This window comes from Leptosomus discolor, chromosome 1 (assembly GCF_034619465.1).
Source record: "Leptosomus discolor isolate bLepDis1 chromosome 1, bLepDis1.hap2, whole genome shotgun sequence".
NCBI classification, from domain to species: Eukaryota; Metazoa; Chordata; class Aves; order Leptosomiformes; family Leptosomidae; genus Leptosomus; species Leptosomus discolor.
In genome coordinates, this window is record NC_141391.1 from 142,733,890 (window position 1) to 142,747,292 (window position 13,403).

Below are 13,403 nucleotides of genomic sequence, written 5' to 3' on the forward strand. Positions count from 1 at the left end.
AAGGAAAGGGGGACCCACGTTGTGGCACTTACCTGTGACCACCTTCTACCTGCTCCGGGTCCCGTGGGCATCGCCCAGCGACTGGCAGGTGACGGGCCAGGCCCAGCCTTTTTCACCATGGGCTTTGTGAGGAAGTCAGCCAGCAGCTACATTTTCTAAGCAGAGCATGGCTGTGTAACAGCCTTTAAAGTCACGAGACATAACTGGCTTGGATTTAAAGCTGAAGAATAAAGCTTGCAATCCATAGACCGCAGTCAAATAAAGACATTTCCTTTCAATGGTTTTCAACTGCCAACAGCATAGCTGCACTAAATTAATCTTATTCCTGGTTGGCATTAGCAAGAGCAGAACTACAGCCAAGTAACATGGGAAGTCACAGACAGAGAGTCAGGGAAAAAAGGTAGGAATTTTTTCATAGTAAGAGACAAATTCACCCGAATCCCACCAAGATGAGCAGGCCTGCTGCAGGGGAAGCGTATGTGCAGAGCATGTACGATACTAGCAAATTCATTGATCTTTATGGGCTCAAGAGTGAGTGCTTATGTGAAAAAATGAACTTATGGAAAAGGGTCCTCTTGTACAAGGCGTATGTATAACTCAGGCTGTCTCATTTCTATATCGCAGGGAAACTTTTGAGTCTGTTTTTAAAAATAAGTTTCAGACGTCATCTGCATCCTAAATGACAGCTTTTTTACTTTACATCAACAGATTCATTAGCCCCTCCAATCAAGCAGAAGGCTCGTTTTAAAATTAAAGATGCAAAGTGCCATTTACGGCCTCGCAGCAAAGAAAAATCAAAAGATTCTGGGAAGCAAGCTGGTTTAGGTATGTGGTTTCTTCTAACATGTAAACAGCATTCTAATTTTTTTGTTTGCTTGCTTGCTTGTTTGCATATTTCATTTTCACACTGCAGACAGAAAAAGAAATAATGGTTTTCATATTTGGATCTGCATTTAAGTTCAGGCCAAGGTTCACACTCTGGCTGAACAGTGCCATGGGTTTGGATCTAACAGTGCTGAAATGTCACCAGTTGCTTTGAAAAGTCTTTGTTCAAAAGTACATGAGTTTGGAATTAAGCTGACCCTTTTTCTGGCATTGGTAATGGCAGAAATATCCTGAGACAAAAAGCTATGACCAGTGCAAAATTACATGAAACAATGTCAGTTTGGTTTGGTTTAGTTTTCCCAAATGAGGTTTATAAAAGAAACAAGAGCTGTTATTTATTTGCTTTACACTGGATTAGTATCCCATTGCAGCAGCAAAGACAACTCCTAAGCAGGAAAGTTATAATCAAAATCTGATGTTACACACCCTTAGATCTTTTGTGAGTAGTTATGATGTTAGAAAAAATATTTAGAAGATTTAGGCATAATTACCAAAAATCTGAAATTTTAAAAAAGTTTGTGTCAGTCTGAATCAAACTAATCAAGTGTTTTTAAAACTCAGTATGACTAGGTGTGGGGTTTTATTATTATTAGTTTTGAACACTGCTTTTAAAGTTGAACAAAAAAGAGATTTTAAAAGTGATATGTATTTAACAGATCTTCATAACATTTGTTTCTTGTCCTCCATCCACTTGATATCACGGCAAGGACAATTAAAGAGTGTTTGAGTGTTACTACTGTGCATTTCCACAGCTTAAAGTATTTGGAGTTCATTTAAATTTAATATTAACTCAAAATTTTCCAGATTTTAATACGCGGTATTGACGTAATTGCAACAGCTCATACTATTGCTTAAAGCAGCAGCTTACAGCAAGCATCTACTGGTAATGCATTCTCTGTTGTGAATCTGTCTTACCACCATTTCTGCTAGTGAGTGAGGAGTCATATGTGACCCCTGAACAGAGAAGAGTAAAAAGAGCTATCCTAAAAAAATGCTAATGGTTTCAAGATTTTCTTTCTAAATTTAGACTCATGTTTTATCTTTACTCTGCAATCTAGACATTTCTCTCTCTAGTTTTCCAAGTATTGGCTTAAAATAAGTCTCAGTTGTTAAGATGCTTACCTTGTCCTTATGTATTGTCTTCTTTTAATAAGACGTGATTATCAGACTAATTCTTAAAGTCATAGAAGTTGATTTTTTTGGTCCATACAGTCACTGTGGGAATTTATTTCTTGGATGCATTTCTTTGTCCTTTGCTTGCTCTGCTTTGTGTTTGTTATGTTATCTGAGCTTCTGGGTCTAGCAGTAAGATTATATCATACAACCACACACTTGAAATGAAATTATTCTGGTGGCTTGAGTGACAGAAATTTCTCCCTGACCTAGAAGGTCCATTGCCTATCACAAAAAGCATGTTTTTCACAAAGATGTCTTTGTGTAGGGAGAGGATGCATATGTGATTGCATCCCAACAGATTGTGGCCTTTCTCCTCAGGGGTTACACATAATTGACGAGGGCATTCCGTTCCTCTGGCTTGAGATAGGACAAGAGGAAGCAGCCTCAAGTTGCTCCAGGGGAGTTTTAGATTGGACATTAGGAAAAAATTCTTCACTGAAAGGGTTGTCAAGCACTGGAACAGGCTGCCCAGGGAAGTGGTTGAGTCACCATCCCTGGAGGTATTAAAAGACATGTAGATGTGGTGCTTAAGGACATGGTTTAGTGGTGGACTTGGTAGTGTTAGGCTAATGGTTGGACTCGATGATCTTAGGGGTATTTTCCAACCTAAGTGATTCTATGATTTCCCCTCAGATAAAGCCTTCCAATATATTTTCATAACCTCCCAAACAAAGGCTTTTAAAACCTTTGATATCTGGTGATTGTCATTGCTGAAAGAGATGGAATACCAGCTGGTAGTTCCTAGAGGCCCAGGCTTGCCGCCCTCATGATTTATGACTCTCTTGCTTTCTTTAACCATCAAATGACTGTATATAGTATTGCTGATCTTAACTAATTTCTGTAAAGAGCTTTCTAATCCTTATGCAGAAAAGAGACAGGCAATTATAGGCATTAGAGGTACCACTGTGCAGCTGAGCATCACCGTGCTGTATTTTTGCCTCCTGTATTCACTGGCAAAATGGCACAGAGAAGGAGGTGTCTAACAACGCATGTGAAATGTTGTGAAGCCTGTCACTGCATTCATGATAACCCAGCTGAGATATCGCTTATTAGCCTGTCACTTGCTACTTTGCTACTTGATTTCTTTTCTATGTTGCTTCTCTTATGCAAAGGAGGTCAATTCCCTTGTACAGACAACTGCCAGGTGACCTTTGTGAATCTCAAGTGTGATTCCTCCAAGAAAAAACGCCGAGGCCGCAAGTCACCATCAAAAGAAGTATCCCATATCACTGCGGAGTTTGAAGTGGAGATGAAGTCAGAAGAAGTCTCAGGTTTGTGAAAGATCTGTCTGTGGAGAGAAATCAGAATTCAGTTCCCCAGTGCGTTGTTAGAATCTCTGATGTTGCTTCATCAAGCTGCCATGCAAACCTTTTAGCACAAGCCTCATTCAGCAGCCTTTCCAATCTCAAAGTTTCAGAGATTTAATTGAAAGGATCAGGTATGAAATTAAGCCAAAGGAACCAAGATTGAACCTGAAGCAAAATTCCCTCAAAGCCTTCAGTTAAGTCACATACTTTAATTTAGTCTGATTTCTTTAAACAGCAGAAGTGCCAATTGATGCACAGAGAACGTAAGGATTAGGTAGAAGTTCTCCAACAACGATGATAAAAATATCTTCCAAAATGTAAGTTGCTGAAACTTCAGTCTGAGAATCAAACATTTTTATCACATATTTGGAAAATTCATGTTTTCATAACAAACTTCAGGAAGAAAAAGAATGTCTTCATGTTATTCATGAGATGGAATATTATGCTTTAAAATCCAGCCAAAGAAAACATGGGTTGAATTCTATAAACACGTCAGTCCTCAAAGGCAGGTTTCTTAACCCTGAGGGGTACCTCACTAGCCAAGTGATTCAAACAGTGATCGTGCCAGAAAACACCTTTCTTTGTGTCACTCAGGTATTTTGATCAGGAAAGTGGGAAGAATTCCTAATCAACTGAGTATAGCACAGGCAGAGAAAATTCAGAAACATTAGTGATGGCAGACTGAACACATATCTGGAAGCAAAGCACAGTGGGATAGATGCTTTCTGCAGCCCTCTCCCCGTGCACTCAGTGTAACCAGATTTCTTAATGCTAGAGATATCAGCACTCAGCGTGCACTTAGGGGCCGTGAAACCCAGTTTGATGGACCTCAGTGTACTGTCTCATCCCTTTGAAAGGCCTGATTCTGAATACAGTGAGCTGCTTCTACAGCTCATATGGAAAAGACGGTGAAGCAAATAGAGGTGTCACAGTGCAATGCAGGCTCAGGTTTTTGTTAAGCACCTCTTTTTAAACATGAATCTCAATTGCTTCTAGTTTTGTTATCATTTCCCATCTAGACACCTGTAACATTGACTGTGTTCGGAAAAGGATGGAGCAGAAGCTGCAAACTGCAATCAAAACATTGAGGAAATCTATTAATAAACAGCAATTTTACATTCAGTTTTCTGGGACAGAATATGAAGTGGCTCAGAAGCCAGCTAAAGCTACTGAAGGGCATGAAGGTTGCAGTACAGGGCAAGTGCTGCAGGATGGAAAATGCGGTAAGTCTCAACAACTCTATTCAGCCATATCCCCCAAAACAAGCAATCCAAAATTAACTTGTCCCTAGTGAGCCAGGCAGGAAATCTATGAGATAACAGACATTTAGATCAACATCACTCAGCATATTTGCATGGACCACTGACAGTTCATAAGACTTTGAAGGGAGCTCATTAAATGATTGCAGGAAAACAAAAGCAGCAGATACATGCATACATTCCCGTGCTGCCAGCTGGTAAGTATCATGGCCTACCACAGGGCAGTGTTGGCAATTAGTTCCCAGTTGCTCCCAGCATCTTATGAAAACATAATTACGATTCTGTAAAACAATAATACAGTGTTTGCCTAGGTGCCATGTGTTTGGTTTTATATCATCTCTCTCACTCACCTCACCAGCAAATAACCCGTGACCTATGGATATATTTATATTTAACACTCAAGCGGTGTAATACGAAAAGAATCTATAGAAATCTATTTTAACCTTATGTAAAATGCTTAATTTTTTTAAGCCTTTTCCCAGGTTATCAGGCTGTAGTGCTTTACGAGGGGCAAGGTGCTAGTGCAAACCTATTAACAGCAGTTCTCAGCACTGCAAGCTTTCTAGTCACTCAGTCATCTTTTCAAAATCACCAGATCTTTTTTCCAGCTTCTTTTAGACACCAAGTGATTTACACACAAAAAGAGACAGTTAAGTGCAGATCTGATAGGTGCCTCTAATGAGTTGGTTCAGTGGCTGTTTTCATCATATTGGAACAGTGATTTAGAAACTGTATTGAAAGACTGTTGCTATTTGTGTCTAGAAACCCATGCATAACTACTTACATCCAGCAGGGAAAAACGTTTAATGCAGTTACATGTGCTGTTGCAGCAAGAAAAGCATGTGTATTCATATCTGTATTTAAAACCCTTTCCACTTGGGGTATTTGAGTGTCAACACACGTCAGATGTTACATGGGATACATTGCCCCCAGAGAAATCTCTAGAACTGATCTCAGGAGACAGACTTCTTGTTGTCATCTGCCACAAAACCAACACATAAATGCACCTAAACTAAAAATTCACATCGCATGCATTGTGTACCACCGTTTTAATTGAACTGTAATATACTGTTTTAAGACTGCATCAGCTTTATTAATTTACGTCTGATAAGTGCAGTACAATGCCATTTAATAGCTTAAACGATAGAAGGAGGACCTCGCCCTGATGTAAACTGACCTAGACCTCAGTGGAGATGGGCCTGTTTACATTAGGTGAGGATCCTGAACTGCCATATGCCAAACACATATGTACATGCCACTATAATACTGGGGCCAAAGACATCCATCTTCTCTAAATGTCTGATATCAAGGCAAATAATATAACTAAAACGAAAGTCCTTATGTAGATTCCCCTTTTCTTTTCTCAGTTACCTGCAGCACGGGCACCTTTTATAGCGGAGAACATAATCAGTGCGTTCCTTGCTCACCGGGAACATACCAAGACACAGAAGGTCAACTTACCTGTGAGCCTTGCCCCAGTAACGATGGACAGGGAGTTGCGGGCGCCCGGAATGTGTCAGAATGTGGAGGCAAGTTTAATTTGATTCTAAAAGGATCAGGTGTTGCCACACAGCCTGTGAGGTATGGAGGGTAAAAGAGGGGAGAGCCTTCCACACTTCTGTCTTGTAAAGGTAACAGAAGAAATCTCTGTGCACTTACAAGCAATACACAAAATGTTTTGGCTTGTTCCGTCCATTGACATTGCCAACAAGAAGATGGGACCTGCTACGGCAATGGCAGTTATGGTGTGGAAACGAGCAAGCCAAGCAAAGCACTTTGCTTCAAGTCAGGTATGCAATCTGGGCATACCTCGACTTGGAAGGATTCATCAGATATATTGTGAGCCAAAGGGATGGATTACTTTGGACTGGTCTTGGTGAGTCTGATGAACCTGCTGATTTAATGTTTTGCATGAGATGCAGTTTACCTGGTCTAATCAGCATCAATCATAGTTTTGTGATAGTTACGCTGCCGGGATCTGTAACTTGAACTCTGAGCTACTGACTGCAAGTTTCAACGCTGCTTGAATTCACTGTAGCTTTTGGGAGGTGATGTAGCATCTCTGCCTCAACTTCATGATATATAAATTAGATGATAATGATGATAAGTAGAAGCTGTGCTTCTACTGTAAATTGATCAAGATAAGGCTTTAAGACACAACTGTTAATTATTTCCTTTAGCTTATTTCATTACAGATGAGCAAAATGTAGTTTACAGTAGATACATTATTTGACTTTAAAGAAATCCGTCCAATCTGCTACGCAAGTTCTAACTTTAAAATTCATCCATGTAATTTACATTAGTGCTTTCTTCGAGGATATCCAGAGTGAACACACAAGGAACGTCACTTGAGAAACTGCTGCTTTTTCCCCATCCACTGAATAAAAATAACGCTAGTGTGTCCAGTCCAAACATACGGTAGATTTTGCAGATTTACTGTATGAAGGGACTATCCCAGGAAAATTCTGGAAATGCCTGTGCATCTTTGTTATGTTGATTTGCGTTTATCCAGACTCCAATTTATCCAAATTTGATAGATTACCAAAATAAAATCTGAGTGTATAAAGGTTGGTTATAGTATAGTGACCAAAGCAGCATGATGACTCGATGAAAAAGATCGTTTTGTTTCAAGGCGTGCATTGGAATTATTGTTCTGCACAACAACAAAAAGAAACCCTTCTGATTATTTTTGCCGAGAGGATCTGTTTCAAAATGTTCAGATCACAACAGTCTGTTTTTCTGTTCAACACTCCGCTTTTCTGTTTCTCTGAAAGTGGCAACAGAGAATGTGCTTTCGACTTCATAAACCTCCCTGTCAAAGATTTTATTGAAATCAGTATGTCTCCATAAAATGTGTCAGCATATGTTATGAACCAGTGTGTTTTGATGAACACAGATTTTGTTAGGAATGTACTCACACCTGCAATCAGAAGTATTTTTGCAACGTATCTTCTGGAGTAGCAATGCCTGTGTAGTAACAAATAAGCCACGACCAAAATCCCCACCCATACAGGTGAGGCGCACACAAGTGTGTAAGAGATGTCAAGTGCCTGTTGCGTAGAACTCTAGGCTGTAGCTGCAAGTGAGTAACATGCTGCGATACTTAATTTACGCGTGATCCATGTAGGTGCAAGGCCAAAACACAATTAGGAGCCCTAGTCATCTGGGACATTTCTCAGGGAAATCACCTCAGATCTATTTTGTTGGCAATTTCAATACAAAAAGCAAGAAGGGAGTGAGTTAGCTCATTCTTATACATGGGTAAGGACTGAGACATACTAGTGCTGAAAGCATTGGATATTTAGCAGTATTAAAACCCAACTGTACCGCTCTTTAAAAGGGTGTTTGTCAACCACACTTCACAGGTACTTAATTTTCACACTAAAATCCAGATCCAAATCCAGTCTTCATTAACTGCCTTCATGTCAAAGTCCAGCAACCAATTGTAGCAGAGCAGGTGGATCGGTTTTGCTACAAAAACAATAGCAGAATTGTCTTCAAATTAGTAGTATCATAGTATTTCTCAGGTCTGTGTCATAACAGCCAGCTAGTACAGTCATATTCCAGCCAGCTGGGGTGGAAGCGCAACTAAATCTCAGAGATCCTGGTCCCACTGGTGTCATAGTAGTTTGACTTTTTTGGGGGCAGACCTTGAGCTTTGCTTTCGCTCAGGAGCTCTAGTTCATCCTAAGTGCCAAGTACCTAAGATGCTGAGCCCCCAACGTTTACCTGCAAGTATCAAGGTTCTTAAGAGACCCCAACCCCACATAGAGCTCTGAAAACTTTCAGGTTTTCAAGCCAGTTTTTCTGCCTGCTGTTCAGTTCTCAGGGAAACTAAACTACAAAGTATTGGGATTAGGCAACCTCAGGGAACACCTAACATCTCAAAGTGCTGGTCTCCCAGGCTGGGGTGGTGCAAAGGTAAGCATTAATGCCATAATCTTGGAAAACTTGACATCCTGATTCTCAGGTAGGTTGTCAAGGATGAAGTACTCAAGCCAGCAAGAACCAAGCCAAACAAACACCTGTCAGAAAGTGCCTGGAGAGCAAGTCTGGAAACTACCTTTTATCTGTCAGTAGACCCATTCACAAAGTGCTTTGCTTTACACAAATCACTATTTTCTGGCAGAAGAGCTTCTGACAAGGGCTGGTTTTTACAGCTACCTGGGAGGCTGCTGGTGTCAGCTGTTCTCACAGGCAGGGTGCTGGACTGGTCCCATCCTGTCTGGTAAAAGCCATGATCTACTGTTTCCATATCTATAAAATGGAGATTTAAAAAAAAAATAATTCTTGCTTCATAGATATGGTGCAAAGTTTCGTTTTTCCTACAAAGTGCTTTGAAATTCTCAGATGAAAGACTTGGTGAAAGTACAAAGTATTCTAATGACATCTTAATAGAGCCCTTGCCAAAAAAAAAAAAAAAAAAAAAAAAAAAGCCCAAACACCCAAACAGAAACACAGGTAGCAAAGACCTTATTAAGAAACTGGTTGTATTTACCAGTGTTGTTTTTAGGAAGCAGTTACAGGGACAGTACAAAATCAGCAGGTAAGATTAGAATTTGGTCTGCAGCTGTCTTGATGTCACGTGTTTAAGTTAAAGGAAGCATTGCTAACTGCTGGTGGGTTTTATACTTTATCTAGAAAAGTCAGCTCTCTAATACAGCTGATCATTTTCAATTTCTAGGTCAGTGTTCTCCTGGGCATTATTCTTCAGATGGTTTTAAACCTTGTAGAGTCTGTCCTCTTGGTACCTACCAGCCTGAACCAGGAAGGACCCTCTGCTTTCCATGTGGCGGTGGGCTTGTGACCAAGTATGAAGGTGCCGTTTCCTTTCAAGACTGTGAAACCAAAGGTGAATTTCGAATATTTCAACAACTCATGTTCCTGGTGCTTGCCCTTTTGTTTGTAAGCTTCAATACCAAGGAGGTTTGAAAGGCTCCAAAACATAGTCACTGCATATAGAAACATGGTGTGTGAGTAAATTAAATGATCAGGAAATCTGTAAACTGGGAATGATCTCCCGAGGTTGTGGAGACTGAACAGGCTTTATGGTTTTCTTTGGAATTTACCACAGGCATGTACAGAGTCAGTGCTGCAACTGGTAAGTGCATCAGCCCCACCGCATGGCAAGAAATAAGACAGACTTGCATTAGACAATGCTTTAGCCTTCACGTCCTCTATGTTTTTTATTTACCAAATTAGAAAAACGAAACACTACCGAAATTACACGAAGTGAAGGATTGGTTATTAATGGGTTAGGCAGAAACTGTAAGCGTGCAACACATTGCGTGCTCCATAATGACAAGTTCCAGCGCAAATTTGGGCAGGAATCTGCCCAAATGCATTTTGGTTTAGGTACTGGAATGACATGCTGGCAGACACTAACGGAAACCTCTCTCCTGCTATGGTGAAAGGCATTTTTATTGCTGAGGCAGATATGTATCAGCTTCCATTTATTACAAACTCATCGGAAACCACTGTATTAAATACAGCGAGGGACATATATAGCGCATGTCACTAGTTCCTAAGGGTCTAGGTCTAGTCTTTGGAACGTAATTCTGGTTGGAAGGTCCTTTGCAATGGGAAATGCAGGGAGCTGGTAACGCCTTTTTTGCCTTTCACGGCCCAAGTAGCATATTGCAGAACGGGGATCATGAGGTACGTCCAGGGTAGAGGAAAGTTCTCTCTGCACTGAAGATTGCTACTTTCTGAAAATAATACACCTCATACCTTGCAGTTCATTGTTCTCCTGGACACTACTACAACTCCACAACACACAGATGTATCCGGTGCCCTGTGGGAACATACCAGCCTGAGTTTGGTCAAAACTACTGCATCACCTGCCCTGGGAACACAAGTACGGATTTTGATGGTTCCACTAATGTCACGCACTGCAAAAGTAAGTTACATTTATATTAGTGTGAGTATCTTCGGATCTGAACTGCAACTTGAAGTTCTATCTGTCAGGCTGGACTTCAATTCTGTATTTCCTAGTTAACACATATCTACTACTGCCAGAGGGAATTGGGAAAACAATGAGGAAAAAAACTGGAAAAGCACCACTTTACATACGATTGTTTTAGCTGTAATGTAATTTGGCAGGGTGCCAGCTACAAGTTAAAACTACAAAGCTTTTGGGTTTCCAGTTCCTTGAGTTGTCTTGCGGTGATGCATGTTCCTCCATGTCTCTGTAGAGCACAAGATATTCTATCAGAGTAACTGCCATTTTGTAGTGATTACAAAGTACTAGGAGATATGGTCATGCACACTGCAATTGCTAGGTAATCGCACATGACAGTGAAATCTTCTCAGACTTTTTTGCAGTACTCAGCCTTCTATCTTCAATTACCGTTTTAAAAATCCTCAAGGATTCAGTGCAATTTTATTTGATCTTTTGTGAACGACTGATTCTTTTAGGCGAGTAATTTTTTTCATCCCTGCTATGCTAATCTCAAAAAAATCTCTATAATAATTAGGTAACGTCATCAAAACTAACTATTCAGATGCAAGTCTATTGTAAATTTTTATTCTGATTTTGTGCCATGTGTTGTTGAAGTCCATCATTTCTAATGTTATTTGAGTAAATTACGTATTTGTAAGGAATCTGAAGAAGTTTGATGATCTTCCTATAAAATAAAATCATTGTTGTCACTTTGCTGTCTTAGACACTCCCTGTTTTCAAGCCAATTTCTGACCTTGCATAATCCTTGAGGCTTGGATTAAGCAAAATATTTAAACGTGTATCTAGTTTTACGTGGGTGAGTAGGCCCGGAGAGATCAAGCTTAAGTTACTGAATCAGGCTTCTGTGGCAAATTCAACATGATTTTTGAAAACTCGGAGAGTAAAACTGATCCATCTATGGAGACTCTTTATTAACAGATTTAATCTAAGGTAAAGCAAGGCAGATCTGTAACCAAGATAAGGTTGGCTATTAGGATCATCACACTCATGCAGCTAAATCAGGTTAAAAACCGAGCAAAGTTAAACCGGAATAGCTTCTGCATGTCAGCCTGGTCTCAGTGGTAACCACTGTGTGAGTACCTCCACAGTGGGATCATGTTTACCTACCTGTGTTCGTTTCTTAATCGAGTGTTAAAGCAGCCGGAATGAAGCATTGAATCTGCTTATGCATCAGAGATGAAGGTTTTGCAAATCAGTTGGAGCAGCCCTGCAGATCAAATATTCCTTTAAAGGCTTTCCATGCTAAACCACGAGGCAGCTGGAGAATGTATGCGTTTCTAAACCCACAAGGAGGAGTTTAGACTTGCTCTTGACAAATCTAGAAAAACACCTCAAATTAGCTAATCAGCTAACACAAATGCTAATTGATGTTTCTCCACAGACCAGCACTGTGGAGGAGAACTTGGTGATTATACTGGCTACATTGAATCGCCCAACTATCCTGGAGACTACCCAGCTAATGTCGAATGCATTTGGAATATAAATCCTCCCCCAAAGAGGAGAATACTCATCGTCGTACCTGAGATATTTCTCCCAATTGAAGATGAATGCGGTGATGTTTTAGTCATGAGAAAAAGCGGTAAGTTGCCAGACGTGGATTATATCAGTGTTTGTTGCAAACCGACTGACTGGGAAGTTCATACTGAAGGGACAACTGTCTTCACCTGTCCGGTGTTTCCAAAAGGATTGTTGAATGAATTGGCACAGCAAGTTGAAACAGAATGCTGTACCAATAACAATTAACAGAGTGATATTAATTATCCAAGTGTCTTGGCTGAATCACAGAGCAGTTAATGGGCTTCTGTCAGGCCCAGTTATCACATGGGATAAATCACCACCACTAGAAGTCAACGAAGCTATGCCAAGTTATATTGGGAGCGCTATCTCCTGTCAGCCATACCAACGGTGCTCTCACTTGTCCTTTGCAAGTACACATACTGCCATTATTGCTAAATCTGGGCAGTAACACAGGCTGGTACGGCTGATGCCCTCAAGAAATCCAAAGTTTTCCCAATTTTTATGTGGAGCTGGGGGATGCATTGTGTCTTTGATTATGAAGTTAATTCAACAACTTCTGAAGTTGGTGACGACACCAACGAGATGCACTCCTCCTTCAGTCCTGTGTAGGCATCCAGCTTCTGGTGATCTGTCGCTAAATCTCCAAGAAGCAACAAACCTGAACGGCAGTTGTTTATACGGAGCTTTGTTTAAACCAGTGTGTTTTACTTGCTAAAACAGTGTATTTTATTTGCTAAAACAATTTTTGTAATTTTTAATCCTTGAGGGCTTGTGTTGACATCTCTATATATCAGAAGAAGAAATCTGCTCATGATAGATGGAAAGAAATTATAGCTGTCCAGATCAGGTTTTTAAAAGCAAAGCACTTACCATAGCAAAACAAATCAGTTGTCCTTCTAATCCCAAACTGTGGTTCCAACAGCGAGTAAAATCAGGTGAAAAGTTTTGACTTCCACTTCAGTGCCAATAGCTGTACCAAAACACCACCACCACTGGAAAACGAGGGCAGTTTTTCAGAGCCGTGCTTTGTGATCACTGTATGTTTGGCATCATAAGAATAGATCTTGCGTATATTTATCATAATTCACACACGGTCAGCTGCTTACATTACTGTGGAAAACCTGACAGCAGTTCCAGAGTTACAGTTAGATCCACTTTTTTACACTACAGGAGTCAAAATCCCATTCAATTCAAAAGGTCTCTTTTTGCTAACATTGCTGAAAATTGAATCACTCCTAGCAAGTTCAGATTTTAGGTTACGCTTGTGATTTCCCCTCATTATCCTGTGGCTATGGA

At 40.3% G+C, this 13,403-nt stretch overlaps 1 protein-coding gene across 1 annotated transcript in view; it reads left to right on the plus strand.

Annotated features, from left to right (window-relative positions):
* Nucleotides 1-13,403, plus strand: part of SCUBE1 (signal peptide, CUB domain and EGF like domain containing 1) — a 210,388-nt gene that overhangs the window by 193,139 nt on the left and 3,846 nt on the right. The window contains exons 14-20 of the mRNA XM_086466297.1: nucleotides 709-825; nucleotides 3,174-3,332; nucleotides 4,388-4,591; nucleotides 5,995-6,156; nucleotides 9,312-9,479; nucleotides 10,365-10,526; nucleotides 11,971-12,168. Coding sequence (XP_086322423.1) covers nucleotides 709-825; nucleotides 3,174-3,332; nucleotides 4,388-4,591; nucleotides 5,995-6,156; nucleotides 9,312-9,479; nucleotides 10,365-10,526; nucleotides 11,971-12,168 — 1,170 coding nt within the window. The remainder of the gene's footprint in view (nucleotides 1-708; nucleotides 826-3,173; nucleotides 3,333-4,387; nucleotides 4,592-5,994; nucleotides 6,157-9,311; nucleotides 9,480-10,364; nucleotides 10,527-11,970; nucleotides 12,169-13,403) is intronic.